Raw genomic sequence first — 18,400 nt, 5'->3', positions numbered from 1 at the left:
CGGAAACGATAGAACGAATATTCATACGTACTGTATATGTACATTTTGTTTTTAATTTTCTGCTGGTTGGACCAAGTCCTGAGAGTTGCAATGGCTAAGAAGTCAGAATTTGGCATTTTTTTTTTCTCTTATATACAAATTGCTAGTAAGTACAAAGTTGATACAAAATAATAGTGTTATTATACAGTCCTACATATAAATAACTTAAAATATTGATCACCATGAAAGTATTCTGAATCAAGCTAACAAAGTTTCTTCGAAAATTAAATCAGAACTCGTTCGAAACGGCCCTAAAAGCTTTTACTTATTGCAACCATAATATCTGCAATTGCTTATCAAGCGTTAGCAATTACCGGTCGTACGGAATTTATTTGAATGGAATTTGATAAATTAAAATGACATTCTTACAATATTATTTTTATTTTCTCTGTTCATCATTGCAGTTTTTAAGTGCACAGAAGGATCTCACAATGTTTTCAGTCCGAACATCGCGGATGATTTCCGACAATGTGTGGCAACAAAGACAGGCAACGCTCTCGTTAGTGGAAATGACGTGATTACCCTTTGCCATGGTAGGGAAGTAGTGGTGCATTTGCAGTTTCAGAACATTGTGCAGAGGGGGTGAAGCAGGGCATTAATGTAACTTCATCAGACATCGGGGTTATTTGATTGGTTTAGTCATACTGTAATCTTATATAAAGTAAAACATCAATAAATTAATAACCTCATTAAAATAATATTTTATTTCGGTCTCACTCGTGGACAACATGCTAAAAAAGTAATTTGATAAATTAATATTTTGCTAAATTAATTAATATTTAACTGGTCCTAACTATATTAATTTATAGAAATTTATCTGTACGTCATTTTCCAATTTCTAAAGCAGTGCTAATTAAATGAGATGCCAATGTTCACCTCAATTGAATTCACTTGGTATCCTAACATTTTTGACACTTCTTTTGTTACCCTAACATTCTTTTTCTTTTGATTCTATATAAATTTGCAGTAAATTAGGTTTATTTGATGCTACGCTCTGTGAAATACATCAGATGATTATTAACCGTTCATCTGCACAAAATCACATCAATAATTAAAAATTACCCGGTGTAACATCTCTCAATAACAGTAAAATAGCATAAATAAAAATAAATAAATTACTTTGGTTATATTAGTGGCAAACATGATGTGGAATATCTTGGAGTACAGATCACTGAAATGTTGCAACAATAAATTCCATCATTAATACATTAGAAGAAAAAAAAGGAAGAAGAAGAAAGAAGCAAGTTTTGCTTTATTGCATTTAATAATATAATAAAAATAGCAGTAGGATTTCTCTTCAAAGGAATAGCAGATAAGGTTGATCTTATTGAATTTAAAGAGTAGGGTCCACCTTTGGAAATAAATATACAACTTGATATACAATATAAATTACATAACCATAAAATGAATCAAATATTATGGATTTAGGTGTGAAGCTCATGATTAAAAATGGATATATGAGTGATGATGAGTCCAAATTCAAACCATGTTATTATACAAATCTAAATGAAGAATATCAGTGGCGAAGTCATGATTTCGTCATTTAGGGCCGAATAAACATTAAAAAAATAACGTAAATAAATTAATGAAAACAACGATTGTTCAAATATTCGGCGAGTTTAGGATGTTGTTAAACGGTGGACTTAAATTTTGGAGGATTCAGGGGCAGCGTCCCGAGAAAAAGGAAAATTGGAATTTTTTTTAAACCAAAACATAGGAAAAGAAAAACTAATGATTTTTTTTTTCTTTTATTTGCATTTTAAGTGCACTAAATAATAAAAAAATTGGCGGAGTCAATAGATATTTAAGTGTAATGTAGTGGAGATTTTTTCAATAAGGATGGACTTGAGTCCATCATTTTCCATGGGGGAATTAACCCCAGGGTTTCGAGCCACGATTCGTAATTTTCTTATCCTACTTATTAGATTTATTTATTATTTTTCTTTATATTTTTTCATTAAAAATGCTTACTTTAATTATAAAACTAAATTATTAAAAATTAAAGGAGGACAATACAAAGTAAAAAAGAATTATATATATATATTAGTAAAAAAAAAACTAAATTTTAAAGAGGGGCCACGGCCTCCTACACATGCCTATAGAACTATAGAACTATTCTAAACCTAATTTAGAAGGCTTTCTTAGAAAATAGAAACTAGAATTAATGGAATGCAACTGTCAACACTTTTAACCTAAAATCATTTCAACTAACTTTTGAAAAATAGACTTCTATTAGAAACTTATAAATTAATACTCGATAAATTAATAATCTCGCTTAAATAATAAGTTCTTCCGGTCCTGACTTGGTGAGAATGTGATAATTTACTAATTCGATAATTTAATATTTCGCTAAATTAATAATAAAAGATTTAACTGTATATCATATTATATATCAAATGCCCTAAATCTTAGTAGAAAATTAGCCAAAAAAATGAAGCATTATGAATTAATAAAGAGATGAGTTATTCACAATTAAATGTATCAAAATAGCCAAGAAAACATGTTTGAAATTTGAATAATACACCATGGAAGGCAATTTTACCTCCACAATATTACAATTTTTGACAATTCCCAAAGAATAAACCTTTTATCTATGTCTTAAAAGTGAAAGAGAATTTTCAATTTTGCTTTATTCTCTTACAACAATTCCCCAACTCAGAACAACAACATACAAAAGCAGAGAGAAAATTGACCTATACATATAAAAATTATAGATACATACATATATATATCATTAACTTTTGATCCCAACAAATCAAGTTTCTAAATCAATTTTGAAGGCACAACAAAAATGGGGCGGGCCATACCTTAATCAACTCGAAAATCGAGAGTATTTTGCTGTCAATGAGCTGTCGTTTTAGCCCGTTTCCTCGCCTCGCTGTACAGCACGACCCCCATCACGGTGATCGCGAACCCGGTCATCCCCATCACATTAACCGGATTCTTGAATATCATAACCGACACGACGGCCGCGACGGCCGCCTTAGCATTCCCCAACACTTGCAGCGTGAGCGCGCTCGTGTGCTTCGTCACCAGGAAGTTCGTCAGGTTAACCAAGTACGCGACCGTCGCATTAGCGACCAATAGAAACACGATAAATCCATCCCCCCTCCCTTTTTCGATAGTCACGGCAAGCACATTCCCCTCGACGTAGAGCGTAAACGGCAGCAGGATCATCGCAGCCATCGGAGCCATGTAGAGCAAGAGATTCATCGAGTGCAATTTCTCGGAATCGGAAGTTAGCAGAAGCCCCTGCACGACGGACTTCAACGCTCGGCCAGCTGTCGAGGTGACGCACATCAAGAAACCGAAGAGATGGAACAACGGCTCGCTGTTGCTAGCTAAAACAATGCCGAGAACTACGGGTACGAGCGCGAAGTACACTTGTGGAGATTCCGTTTTACATGTGATTACGAATGCGAAGATGGCGGTGAAAAACGGGGTGGTGGCGCCGATAGCCTGGTTGAAGGAAACGGGGAGGTATCTCAGTGAGGTATTTCCACAAACAACTGATAGGCAGAAAATTGCGCTGAGTGCGAGTATCTTGAAGAACTGCCTCCGGCTCTGGATTTGCTGGAAGGGAACGATTTCGAGCCATTTAATGGCGAAGAAGCTGTAGGCGGCGCAGGATAGCATGTGGAGCATGGTTAGGAAGATGGGGTAGCGGTAGCCGTAGAAGCTGAGGAGGTACTTGTTCAGGAGGAGTACGCCGATGTTGGAGAGGTACCAGGAGGCGACAATGGCGGCGGTGAGGATGGTGGGCGGGATCGTGGCGGCGTCGTACTGCTGGAGGAGGCGGTCCTCGGCGGTGGGGGTGCCCGGAATATCGAGAGCTCGGTCGCCGCCGCCGTCGTTGTTGTTGTTGGGGTCCAGACGCGGGTTGCTGGCACGCCTCGTCGTCCATGATTGAGCTTCCACCATTAATGCAGCAGCTCCGGTGTCGAGAAAAAAAAGGGTTCAGAAAAAAATGCAGTCTTTAGTGTTTCTGCATTGGTCGGAGTGTGTGTGTGTGTGTTTTCGGACAGTGTAGTGTGAATGGATCTACCGGAATGTCGGGGTGGGATAAGATTATAGGTGGGGGTGGGTGGGGGGGGGGGGGGGGTGGGGGGTGGGGTGGGGGGTTGGATCTGAATTGTGAATGGACGGTGAAGATTTAGATTTGTGTGTTGAAGAGGAATAAGGACCGTAGGATGAAGGATTGAGATTTTGAAATTATAGTGAGTAATAAATCGTTTTTATTAAATGGTTCGTCTTTTTATTTATTTTATTTTATTTTATTATTTATTTATTAAATGTTTCTTGGTTAAGGTGTGAGGGACTGTCGGTTGTAGTTATGTTGTATAGACATACATAAGCTTTTATGTTTGTTGAATATTTTTATACATATTAAGAAAGTAATTTAATATTTCAAAAAAAAAAAAAAAAAAAGAAGAAAGTAATTTAATATACTGTAGAATCTCGATAAAATTGATGTCCGATAAATTAATAATTTTGTTTCAATAATATTTTTCCGGTCCGAACTTGAAGACAATGTGCTGAATTAATAATTCGATAAATTTATAAGATAACACATATTTTTATGATAAATCTATAAACACTTACAATATATGATTCGATATTATTTTGTTTCTTGCTGAAGTTGGCGATTTCACATTAAGTGCCATTTTTCACTTTTCTTAATATGGTAAGAACTTTCAGTGTACTTGTGTCATAGGTCAACAAGAAATTGTGCAGCAATGTTGTTGCTATAAGAGCTTCTACAGGAGAAACGAGCTTTATATCATTTTCAACTTCATCATCTTTATCAGTTTTCATGATGCTCTCAATTATTTGTTCGTCGGTTAATATCTCTAAAGTCACGTTGTTTTCTTATAGATAGTTTAAGATATATCTAATATCCATTTTGTTCCAATAATTCAACTAACTGGTTAAATTTACGTTGTTTTCTTTAAGATAGTTTAAGATATACCAGTATCCATTTTGTTATTATAATTCAATTAATTAATTAGATTTTTGTAGTTCTTGGATATTTCACCATTTAACAGTTGTCTATAACTTTTTTTTAATATTTATTGAAAATACTAATAATAATTTCATTAACTAATAAGTTATTCGTTAATGTATAAATTAATAATTATTAATTTATAGATAATTTAATATCTTAATAAATTAATAGGTTTATCCCAATAACAATCATATTAATTTATAAACAAATAGCTATAGTTGAATTTAGGAAAAGATGTATAAAAAATCTAAAATAACCTTTATCCATTTAATAAGAAGATGATGTGATAGAATTAATGCTTAATAGAATTCGATTAATAAGAATACAATATGGAAAAAAATACATTTAATCTATATATAATATAAAAAGAGAATCTATGCCCTCAATGATTGACATGTGTCAAATGATGATGTCATTTATCAAAATTGCTTAGTTGGAGTTCAATTGATGAGGTGGATTCTTCAATTGATGAGTTGTCAATTTTATTTTGGTATGTATTTATGCTATTTCCTATTTAACATTTATACACTCATTTAAATAATTACCACATGTATATATATTATTTCCAAAGTAAAATTTTTTTATAAATTCGAAATAAAAAAATCTTATATATATTTTCAGTATTTCAAAATACATTTATTGAAAAAATTACGATACTCAATTTTTTTACGAATATTCAAATAATTTTCAGAAAAAAAAAATATTTTTTTAATAGTAAAATACTAAATTAAAGCAATACAATTGTTCTTTTTTTCAATATTTTGGAATATTCGAATATCCATTCCATTAAAAATAATTATAAAAAAATGTTTTATTTTTTAATTGTACTATTTAATAAATATATAATATTTTTTGTATATATAACTTCTATTATACAATATTTCAAATAATACATTTTCCAACTTCTATTATACCATATTTCAAATAATACATTTTTAATATGTTATATTTAATATAAAAATAATATTTTTAGAAATCATAAATAATTCAAATGAATCTATCAATAAAATAATTTATCAAGATATATGAAAATAAATAAATATAGCATATATCATTGATTAATATATATTATATCAATCATATTTTAAAAATTAATTAAAATTCAATCATTCCATAAATTTTTATATCATATTAAATTGCATTTATCCTTGGAAATATAGTATATTTATAGACTTAGGTGTTTACAAATTCGAATTTAAATTAATATATTAATTTTAATAAATTATGAAATTATATTTTTCTATTTTTAAAATTAAAATTAATAAATGTGTGTATATTTCATATATTTTGAACATTATCTAAAATTTTAATATGCATTTAATTTTATGATTGACTTTCTATATTTAATCTGATTTTTTTGCTTTCATTTGAAAATCCGATTTTTTGTTATGCATTTGGTAAGCTATGCATTTAACAAATCATTTTTTATTTAAATTAAAAAAAATTCCGTTAAATGGGCAAATCATGTAATTAATTATATCAATAATTAAAAGATTTCTTCACCAATTAAATCTGAATATTTAGTTAATTGCATAATTTATTTTTACAATTAATATTTGTTTCCTTATTAATATATTATTTACTTTTATATGTATCAAGAAATAAGTATAAATATCACTAAGTCCACCCATTCATCACCTACACAATTTCAATCATACATCTCTCTCTCTCTCTCTCTCTCTCTCTCTCTCTCTCTCTCTCTCTCTCTCTCTCTCTCTCTCTCCCCTTTGTTATTAATTCGTAAATTTCTTTTTGTAAATTGTTTGTGTAACATCGGATTTAGTTTATTCGATTCACGTAATTTTATTGTATATTTTTTGTATATTTTGAAATTCTTTAGTATATAATATTCATATTTATTATTTATTCGTATTTACATAGATTGTATACTATTATGTGTTCGTTTGATTTTTTTTCCCATAATTATGGTGATACATATATATATATATATATATATATATATATATATATATATGTTACATTTCATGAATTTAATATCTTATAAATTCGAAAAATGTTATCTTTTTAATATTTTCAATTTTTCGAAATATATTTTCTGCATATACTTAAAAACAATCAGAAAACTCAATTTTAATGTATGAATACTCAATTTGTTGATATTATGTATATATTTTTTTATGTTTCGTATTATTCAGGTATAAATTCCTTGAAATATAATATATTTATAGAATTAGATGTTTACAAATTTGAATTTAAATTAATATATCAATTTCAATATATTTTCAAAATTTATATTTTTTATTATCAAAAAATATTATACGAAGATAATAACTTAAATGTACATATTATTAATTTGAATATATTATGCATTTTAAATATTTTTTCAACTTAATATATTACATTACAGTAAATTAATAAATTATATTCATATTTTGTTTTAATGCAATCTTTATTTATTACAGTATATATTACAAGTTCAATAAATTATATTTTATTAATTTAAAACATTTAATATTTTTAAAATTACATTATTTTGTTTTATGAATATAAATTATTTATAATATAATATTTTTAATTATATTATTTCTAATTTAAAGTTTAAAAGATTGTCTTATTTTTATTTTTAATTTCATTGTTTATAGTATTAATTATAAATTCACTATTTTAAAAAAATGAAAATCAGAAATAATTATTAATACATAATATAATTTACCATCATCATAATAATAAAGATTAATTTATATATAGTTTTCAGTTTATTATTTTATTGATTATTTACACGGATTAAAAATTCACTTACTTTAATTAATATTTTATACTTTTATTTTTTAAAGGACATGGCTATAGAAATATTTATGAAAAGGAAAGTCAACACAATTAACCGGATTTAGATGATTGAGTTTTAATTCTTATTTATTTACCATGATTTGTTAATATACGGAAATTATTTATTTATTTATTTTATTATTTTTTTTTTTGCACTTTTAAAATGAAAGATTGTTTAATACTCATCAATTAACAACTATATTCATAAAAATCAAATCTACCAAATATTCATTTATACATCAAAGTTTCACCCTAATTTAAGCAATTATTTATTAAAATTATTAGACTAACTCTATCTTTATTTAGTGATCTTCTCATCATCTTTTTTCCACCATAAGATAATATTTTCGTTTGCTATTTTTCTTGATTTATCTTGATTTACTTCTTTAATTAAAATTCAAATCAGTTAATATGATTCTATTTTCCTTTTAGGTTTAAATTATGAATTATTTAAACTATTTGAATATACTGCCGCTCATTTTTTTGCATTTGAAAATTGAATGTTTAGACTCTTTCCAAAGATAAATTGATTATCCACACTATATAAACTGCACACATCAGTGTTATTTCAAAAACTCTAGCGGTTCAAGTCACGTTGTTGTACGTAAGAATGTATTCGCCGGACTGTTTCATGTGTTCTTAATTCGTTTTTTTTTTCATTTCAAGCGTACTTTTAATATTTGTATTTTGTTCATATATGTGCTTTATAGCATTAACGGTTCCGTTTTATAAGTACATCGTCGCATTCGTATTCTAATATCTGCATTGCATTCACTGATGTTATTAATTGTAATGTACTTTGCTAATATATTTCGTGCAGTTTAAAATACGAAATCGTTCATAATTGTGATGTACATGACGAAGTTGATGAACGCACTGGATCATGCAATGTATGTGGGATGGTTGAAACGGAGAATTTCAAATCTTTCATTGGTCGTGGTTTGTGCGATGATTCCTTTGTACATAGTAAGTGTATTGGTTTCAATGAATGTCGAAAGTATAGATCCATGTGTTGTTTAATATATGTATGTACTAATCGTTTGCAATTGAAGATAATTTCTATATCGATGATGCCACATGGATGGATAATGACTCAATAATTTATTTTGAAAAAAATATTCACACATTATCATGATATGCACAAGATGGTATATTAATTATTTTTATAACACTTACCCTTTTCCAAGTATTAAATTTTAAACTTACCCAACCCCTTCTAACCACTTAAAATTTAAAAATAATAGATAATAATATAAAAAATACCTTACTTTTATTATGAGTTACACTACATTATAAATATTCTATGTATGTAAGTACAATCATAAATATTTTTTAGTTATATTTTATTTTTTAGTTATATTTTACTATTATAAGTTACTTTTCAATATTTTCTTAAATTTGAAATTTTTGTATCTTAGTAACATTTGAAATATTTTAGTTTTATTTTACATGTGTTAGGAAACGATGATAATTTCTATTCTTAAAAAAAAATCATTGAAATTGGAATTGTTAATAAAATTTGTTTATACATGAAAAATTATGGATGTGATTTTACCCATAGATATCGACTCTAATAATTCATATTACGTGAAAACAAAAAACAAATTGCCAGTAACCCAATGAAAAATTAATAGATCTACCAAAGCTCTGTAGTCAAAATAAAAACCAAAAAAACATAGGACCGTATTATAGTCAAAATTAAACTAAGATAAAAAAAAGCAAGAGTAACCCAATGAAGATGAAGACATGTTTTAAATGATAGATATTTCCACAGTGGCTGGATACAATTATTTAAGAAAATATTAGCAATTAAGATAAAAATATATACATGTTTGGAGTTGAAAATATCGTAAATATTAATCTTTTTGGAGAATTTCTTATTTTGTGCAATTTTTGTGACATTTTATTTTTCATTGTGGGAGATAAGTTTATTTATTTATTAAATACGCATGAGTCAATATTTATATTATATTACATTATTACATATGTTAAATAATGTGGTTTTGCAATATAAATTTACATGGAATTCTACTTATTTCGTGCAAATTTGTTGTAGTACATATTGGTTATTATGATTTATTTTAATCAAATCGACCATTTCGATGCGTTAGGTAAATGTAGAAGTACATTTTATGTGGATCATGTATAGTTATGTGGATCACTAGAGGAAAAACTTCTTTGATTTAATGTTACAAGTATTTCCATTCATTTGATTCAGAGTGGATGATGTATTGTATTTGCATATCACGTTATTTGTCTTGATCACATGTAACAATATTTGACATAATGTTACAATTTTTTTTATTTTATATAATATATATAACTAGAACGTGATCAATTATATTGAATTAGTCGATATATACATAAAATTGATGGACGTTGGTTGTCGGTATCTCATATAATATTATATATCAATGATTGGTATTTTTTGTTATATTAGTTTTTATATATTTAACTATTATATTTGTGTTGCAGTGTCTGCCGTTGTCTTACATGATAAAAGCGTTGGAAAAGATTTTCGAAAAATAGGTATTTAATACATTAAATTATAATCATATTAAATGTAGTAAATATTTTCTTTAAATATTAGCGAATTGTAATATTAGTTGTAATCGCTATTCATATATAGAATTAGACATATGATATCATACATTTGTTTTATGTTCAGACGTACAACTATAATGCGATTTATATCTTCCGATCCCATTTCAATATATTATTTTTTTAGGTATATTTAGTTTAAATTTCTTTATTTCGAAGATGAATACATTGTCAGTAAAAAGAAAATTACCAAGTATAAAGGGAGATGCCAATGTATACTGATGGGAGTAAATTCATTGCATTTCTGGAGAAAAAAAAATTCTAGGAACTATGGATATGACATTTATCGGCAATACAATAGATTTTGAAGGTTAGTTTGACTATGATGACTGTGCTTCATGATTATGACTAAATTAATCATGTGCATATTACGACTAAATTAGTTATTGTATTATAATCATCATGATTCATGACTAATAAATTAATTGTGTATGTGAATTATGTGTGGCAATGATATGGTGTGCCGAAATGATTAATAAGCACAAAAGTGCATCAAAACCTAAATTTTCACACTATATTAAGTTTGTTGTTTGGAACGGATATAGAAGCAATCATTTCTAAGAAAATATCCAGTAATACAATATAATATATTCATTTACATCTCTAGACGGAAGGATACATAAAACGATAAATAATAGTGCTGGTCCATACACGTTTCTATTTTATGGGTAAAAACTATCATTTAATGCGAAGTTTACTGTCAGAAGAAGATTCAAGGCCCAAGTTTACTCGGCTGTACATTTCTTCCGTACTAATATGGCTTAATCCCACTTTGCACCGTTAAAATGTAGTGTTAGTATTAATATTAGTATTAGTATTAGTATTAGTATATTAACATTAGTATTAGTATCATTAATAGTGTCAGTATTATGATTAATATTAGCATATTAGTACCAGTATTAGCCCTACAATTAGAATTAGCATTAGCATGTGCATATCAATATTTTCATTAACATTAACATTAGCATCCTCTTTCCATTCATATAGGTATCTATAGAGGTATTCGATTTTACATTATCGACACGTTTTAGTTCGTTGATTTTTTTACATTAATTCATTTTGATCTTAGAATTAATCTCCCTGCGATGCACGGGTGAGGTTCTAGCACGATTTGATCCGCCTTAAAGTTTTCGTTCGATTATTTCATCTAAAACATATTTTTATTTTTTATATTACCCAATGCATCGCATTAACATCATTTTTTCATTCATAAATGTGTTAGATTGACCTCATTGGCGTATTTTAGTCATTAAAAAATTGTACTTAGAATTGAAGAGAAAAAAAACAGAGAAAAATAACTCAGGCCGGCTTATGCCTTTCTCTTACACTATGGTAATCAAACCCTGATTTAATCAAATTTTAATAAAATATATGTAGCTTTTTAAATCGTTATTGTTTTATCCGTTTCGTTAATCCTTATCAAATTTCGTCAAATATATGCCCATACTGTAGATGGATGCCAAATAAAATTTATTTTATTCAATATCTAAAATTAAAATATAAATTATATATTGTTCTTTATAGATGGATGCCAAATACGTGCTATGAAATATAATTTTTTTTATTACAATTTAGAAACACAACATGGTGGATATTTATAAATTTATTTGTAGATGTGATCTGATATGAACAATGTCAATCCATGTGTTAAATGTGAATTGTTTCTCTTATTTTTTTTTACGTATTTTTTTTTTATCTAAATTATTTAATTTAATTTTATGTACACAATAATTAGTTGTAAGCTTATTTGCATATATTTCATGATTTGAGCATCAATGATTCTTTAGCATTAATATTAGGGTTGTACTATTAGTATTCGTATTAAGATAATAGTTAATACTAGGATTAGTATCAAAATTATATTGAGATTGTGATTGTGATTATGATTAATATTAGTATCAACATTAGTATTAGTACTATGATTAGAATTAAGATTAATATTAGTATTAATATTATGATTACCATTAGCATTATAATTGGAATATGATTATGATTAGTATTCTGAATTATAATTAGGATTAACATAAGGATTTAGTATTATGATGGGTTACGTACACATTTCCCCTTCAGCTAAAACACAGCCATATAGCATTTGTGAAGAAAAAAACATGTTCCAACGGAGAAGATAAATTATTGCTTGACAACTAAAATCAATCCTCCAATATTTTATTGTACATGAGATTTTGTGTATCTGATTTTTTTTCTTTTGGTTCTAGAGATTTCTTTCCACTTAGGTTTAATTTGTTTATTTATAAAAGACATGGACCACAAATCTAATTTTTGCATACTATGTTTAGTTAGTTTTTTCAATGTTTTAAATATATTAGTATTAATTTTGTTATATATATATATATATATATATATATATATATATATATATATATATATATATATATATATATATATATATATATACAATTTACAAATATCAATTTATAAAATATTTGTAAATTAATATCATACAATAAATGCTAACTATCAAATGATATGGTTGTAGTAGAATAGTAAAATCTCAAGTGGTATAATGCTATTCATTAGCTATTATAGATTTAGAATCTCTTATTTTAGCTCTTAACCTTGGAGATGCTCTTACTATTACTAATATTATTACTATTAGTTTGGTATTGGTATTTGTATTAACACATTAGCATTAGTATTGATATTAGTATTAGTATTATTATTAGTATTAATATTAGTATTAGTATTAATATTAATATTAGTATTAGTATTAGTATTAGTATTAGTATTAGTATTAGTATTAGTATTGGTATTAGTATTGGTATTGGTATTGGTATTGGTATTAGTATTAGTATTGGTATTAGTATTAGTATTAGTATTAGTAATAGTATTAGTATTAGTATTAGTATTAAGTATCAATATTTAGTATTAGTATTAGCATTAGTATTACTATTAGTATTAGTATTAGTATTAGTATTAGTATTAATATTAGTGTTGGTATTAGTATGAGTATTAGGATGGGTATGAATATTAATATTAGTTTTAGTATGAGTATTAGTTTTAGTATTAGTATTGGTTGGTATTGGTATTGGTATGCATTGGTATTGGTATTGGTATTGGTATTGGTATTGGTATTGATATTGATATTGGTATTGGTATTGGTATTGGTATTGGTATTGGTATTGGTATTGGTATTGTTATTGTTATTGGTATTGGTATTGGTATTGGTATTGGTATTGGTATTGGTATTGGTATTGGTATATGTATTGGTATATGTATTGGTATTTATGTTGGTAGTATTGGTATAAGTATTAGTATTGATATTGGTATTGGTACTGATATTGGTTTAATGTTGATATTAGTATTAGTATTGATTTTTGTATTAATATTAGTATTAGTATAGTATTTATAATAATATTTGTATTAGTATATTAATATTAATATTAGTATTTGTATTAGAAATAGCATGGAGTATTATACGTCACAATATGAAGAATTAAGAGTAGAGGTGGCATAAAGATATCATCAATCCGAAATAGACGACTAATATTACTTGCAATATTGTCTACTAGGAATTTTCAGTGAATATGAATTTATATCATAAAAATTGTATATTGTGATTCAAATACACATCTGTTGTTTTTATTATATATATAATTATTTACTATGTTAGTTTATTTGCACTTTATGCAAATTTTATTGTCTACTCCACTAAATTTGTTTTTTTTTTAATCGAGGTGATTTAGTACAAATTTTATTTATTTTTACACCTTTCCGTGATTATGTTTCAGTAATGTGTATCACTAATTGCATTTGAACAATGAAAAATGTGTATGTTACTCGCAAAGAGAGTTTATATGAGATGTCAATGGATGTGTTGTAAAACACTACTTTGATAATTAAGTTTTGTTAAGGATCGAGTGTATTGGACGAGATAGTAGTACCATTTGGATCAGATAATATATATCTTATTTTATATATCACAATTTTCATTTTTTATATTTTCTTTTATCATTTATTTTGTTTATATTGATACTTGAATAAAATGGAATTGACATCGTTTTTATATTTTTTAGATGATATCGTATTATATATCAACTATTGACTATTCAAAGTTTTCGTTCGATTATTTTATCTAAAATATATTTTTATTTTTCATATTACCCCATCATCGCATTAACATCCTTTTCATTCATAAATGTGTTTGATTTATCTTATAAGCGTATTTTAGTCATTAAAGAATTGTACTTAGAATTGATCCCCGTGCATCGCACGGGTGAATTACTAGTACATTATTGTAACTCAATTGAACGGATTCATAACAAATCGTCGAAAAATACACCGAAAATTGAAATTTTGGCTACTTGACCAAAATGTTGGGGTGGAATAATCTATTATTTGAATTTTTAGAGGTAAAAATGCAAATAATTTAAATTTTTAGGGGTGAAAGTGCATTTTATCTAAATTATTTTATATTATTGCAAGTAAATTCGTTCATCAACTGCATTTTGGTGGAAAATGAGGGCGTTTTTTCTTCCAATTTCCAGGCACATTGTCCGCATCGAAAACCCGAACCCGCTTACGAATCCGACCCATTTTTCATCCACCGCCACTCGTCGTCTTCACAAAGCCAATCGAATTTTCTCTGCAAAAATGGCCACCGAGTCAACCTCATCCCAACTCACTCACACCATCAACCTCCCGGGTCAATTCGGCCAACCCCTCACCGTCGTTGCTGCCGCTGGCGTCTCAGATTCTGATTTCAGGTATGCTACGAAAAAAGGGAATTCTTGAATTTTTTCATATTATCTATTCTTGAAATTGAAAAAAAGTAGAATGTTTCAACTTTTATATGTGATTGAATACTGATTTAGAGGCAATACGGCGTCGTTTTCTGTGATACTATTCAAAGTGCAAAATCAGTTTGAAAATTGGAAACCATTAGTTCGTTTATTTTAGGGGTTGAGCGAGGAGGCTGCAATAAATTAATACTCGATAAATTAATAACCTGGCTTAAATAATAATTTTTTCTGGTCCCGGCTCGGTAAAGACCTACTAAATTATTAGTTCGATAATTTAATATTTCGCTAAATTAATAGAATTTTGGTAGTCTCGACTCTATTAATTTATAGATATTAATTTATAGAGGTTTAACTGCACATTTCTATTTGAGGTTCCTTATTTTCCATTAAATACTAAATTTAATTTCGCGTGTCGTTTCGTCTTTGACGAATACATATTTCCGTTGGAGGGAAAAAAAAATGGTTTGGTTGGACCGAGTAAAATCTAGCAGTGACGTGAAATAGAGCTGTGTTTGGCTTGATGCTTTTTGAGTGGATACGTATCACTTAAAAGCACGTGTATGTATATATATATATATACGTTTGTATGTGAGAGATCGTGTATCTCACGTTTTCTGGTTTTAATGCATCTATTGATTTTGCAGGAATGCGATCGAATGTACGTTGTTTAAACAGTGGTTAAAAAACATACAGACAGAAACAGGACTGCTGTCGAATGGAGCCATGTCCGTAAAACGGGTGGTTATTCAGGTTTGTGATAGCAATCGTCAACCCTCTCGTTTTTTCTCAACATTATTTTTCTTGCAGTGGGCTAAAGTTTTTTTGTATTATATATTTTAGTGTAATGTTTGATTTCTTTCCTTTTCCTTTGTCTTGAAGATAATTTCAGACGACACGTCATTTTACATTTGTTTGCGTTTTTATTTGGTGTCAATTTTCTTGATGAGAAGAGTATGCTACGGTTGAATCAATTGAGGCTGTTTTATAATTGTTAGGACCTCAATTGATATATACATACAGGGTATAGAATAAATTACGGCCACCCCCAAAACCCCTCCTATTTGGTAATTACAACCAGCCCCCTCAACATTGAATCTTTTTACACGTCCACCCTATTGGTATCAAATTCAACAAAATCTTCTAGATTCCGTGGAATGTTCTCTATTTTGCACTCGTTTTGGCAGAAATGCAGTTTTCGATGCACCACAATGTGATATTTACAAGTCAAGAGACACACAATATTGTTTCAAAATGTGGACCTCGAATGGGGAAAAACGGGTACAAATTGGAGAATATTCCACATAATGTAGAAGATTCCACTAAAATTGACACTGCAAGGGTGGATGTGTAAGAAGATTCATAGTTGAGGGCCTGGTTGTAATTACCCAAACATAAGGGTTTTTTTTTCGTAATTTGACCTTACCTCAGGAGAGTGACTGTAATTTACCATATATATATATATATATATATATATATATATATATATATATATATATATATATGTTGCTTAGTGTTATTTGTGTTATTTGTACTCGGTGCCGATTTGTTTATATGATATTACGACTTAATTATTAGCTATTATATTTGCTGAATACGTTCACATTAGCTTGTAGTGCCTTGTACAAAAGGCGATGTTCTTAGAAATCGTAGTCTCTTATTATATGTTAAGAGTGTTAAGTAAGTATCACGTGATTAACTTTGTATAACATGTGGGAAATTGCAAACATCGCAGCGAGTGTTCAGTTCTCGTTGTTATCGAATAAATTATCCTCGAGTTATCTGACTCCATTTAACGTTTGCTGTGACAGGGCGTAGATATGTTTGGAAATCGTGTTGGATTTCTCAAGTTCAAAGCAGACGTAATTGACAAAGAGACTGGAAGCAAGGTATCTCTCTTTTTATCCAACTTGACGTGACTAAATATCTGTGGACTGTGTGTGTGTGTGTGTATGTGTGTGTGTGTGTGTGTGTGTGTGTGTGTGTGTGTGTGTGTATATTGTATATATAAATATCTCACTTAACATGGATAGGTTCCGGGCATTGTTTTTGCACGAGGACCGGCTGTTGCAGTGCTAATCCTTTTGGACTCAGACGGAGAGACCTATGCCGTGCTGACAGAGCAGGTAGCTTTTTTTTTTTTTTTTTTAATTTTTTTTTAATTTGCGAAAAACATTTAAAATTACCGAAAACTTATACCTCATGAAACTCTGATTGCCTTCGGTGAACATATAAGGTTAGGGTTCCTGTTGGGAAGCTTGTATTGGAATTGCCAGCTGGAATGTTGGACGATGACAAGGGTGATATAGTTGGCACTGCTGTTCGTGAGGTCTCTCTCTCTCTCTCTCTCTCTCTCTCTCTCTCTCTCTCTCTCTCTCTCTCTCTCTCTCTCTCTCTCTCTCTCTCTCTCTCTCTCTCTCTCTCGTAATTTCAAATTCACTTTTGCTGATCGGGATGTATGACAGGTAGAGGAGGAGACTGGATTACACCTAAATCTGGATGATGTTGTCGATCTTACCGCCTTTCTACATCCGTCAACTGGATGTAGAGTCTTTCCTTCTCCGGTGCGTTGACTTTTTTTATCGAGCATATATCTTGATTTCCATCATAGTATTATTACCACTGTATCGCATATATCCAGTGTCATCTTTATTTTTCTCTGCCTCGTTTTTTACTTAGGGTGGATGCGACGAAGAAATAGGACTGTTTTTGTACAGAGGAAGTGTTGATAGAGAGATAATTAAACAGCTACAAGGTAAAGAAACGGGGCTTCGAGAACATGGTGAGTTGATCCGAGTTCACGTCGTACCGTATAAAAATCTGTGGCGTATGACGGCCGATGCAAAGGTTCTAATGGCTATTGCTATCTATGAAATGGCTAAAAGGGATGGCTTTCTACCATCTACCTGAAATTTATTTGTCTTTCTTAGTTATTCAATTAGAATATAATTTTTTGCAAAATTAAAATCGGAATCTAATATGCATTCCAATTTCCAGTACCTTTCCTCAAAAAAGTCTGAAAAATAGGAAATTGAAGTTTCCGGGATTCGGAAATAAAAAATGTGTTCTAAAATCTCATTTTCCATATAACTACGGATAGAAACCAGATGGATCATATTGTAATTAGCTCTTCCGGAAAGATTCCACTTTTTTCGGAAGTGAAAAATTGATTCTTATTACGTTCCAGAAAAAAAAAAAACGGAAATCAGAA

At 28.8% G+C, this 18,400-nt stretch overlaps 2 protein-coding genes across 2 annotated transcripts; one reads left to right on the top strand and one right to left on the bottom strand.

Moving 5' to 3' along the window:
- Positions 1 to 2,516: 2,516 nt before the first annotated feature.
- On the bottom strand, positions 2,517 to 4,076 carry LOC105956222 (putative sugar phosphate/phosphate translocator At1g12500). Its single transcript, XM_012980066.2, has one exon. The coding sequence runs from the start codon at positions 3,958 to 3,960 to the stop codon at positions 2,881 to 2,883; it is 1,080 nt and encodes a 359-aa protein (XP_012835520.2). The 5' UTR covers positions 3,961 to 4,076; the 3' UTR covers positions 2,517 to 2,880.
- Positions 4,077 to 14,861: 10,785 nt separating this feature from the next.
- On the top strand, positions 14,862 to 18,262 carry NUDX14 (nudix hydrolase homolog 14). Its single transcript, XM_012980068.2, has 7 exons — positions 14,862 to 15,156; positions 15,837 to 15,942; positions 17,001 to 17,078; positions 17,223 to 17,315; positions 17,426 to 17,518; positions 17,655 to 17,753; positions 17,869 to 18,262. Exons 1-7 carry the CDS (start codon positions 14,909 to 14,911, stop codon positions 18,097 to 18,099), a joined length of 948 nt encoding a protein of 315 aa, XP_012835522.2. The 5' UTR covers positions 14,862 to 14,908; the 3' UTR covers positions 18,100 to 18,262.
- The last annotated feature ends 138 nt before the right edge of the window (positions 18,263 to 18,400 follow it).

The sequence above is a fragment of the Erythranthe guttata genome, chromosome 1 (genome assembly GCF_056151865.1).
Source record: "Erythranthe guttata isolate IM_541 chromosome 1, IM_541, whole genome shotgun sequence".
In the NCBI taxonomy this organism is placed as follows: domain Eukaryota; kingdom Viridiplantae; phylum Streptophyta; class Magnoliopsida; order Lamiales; family Phrymaceae; genus Erythranthe; species Erythranthe guttata.
The sequence above is the reverse complement of the archived record's forward strand: the minus strand, read 5'-3'. Positions and strand labels throughout refer to the sequence as shown.

Bases quoted from the DNA above. Each gene is read 5' to 3' on its own strand.
- LOC105956222 (XM_012980066.2), bottom strand. From the start codon at position 3,960: ATGGTGGAAGCTCAATCATGGACGACGAGGCGTGCCAGCAACCCGCGT.
- NUDX14 (XM_012980068.2), top strand. From the start codon at position 14,909: ATGAGGGCGTTTTTTCTTCCAATTTCCAGGCACATTGTCCGCATCGAA. The intron at 15,157-15,836 runs GTATGCTACGAA...TTGATTTTGCAG, and splicing joins GTCTCAGATTCTGATTTCAG to GAATGCGATCGAATGTACGT. The intron at 17,079-17,222 runs GTATCTCTCTTT...TAACATGGATAG, and splicing joins ACAAAGAGACTGGAAGCAAG to GTTCCGGGCATTGTTTTTGC.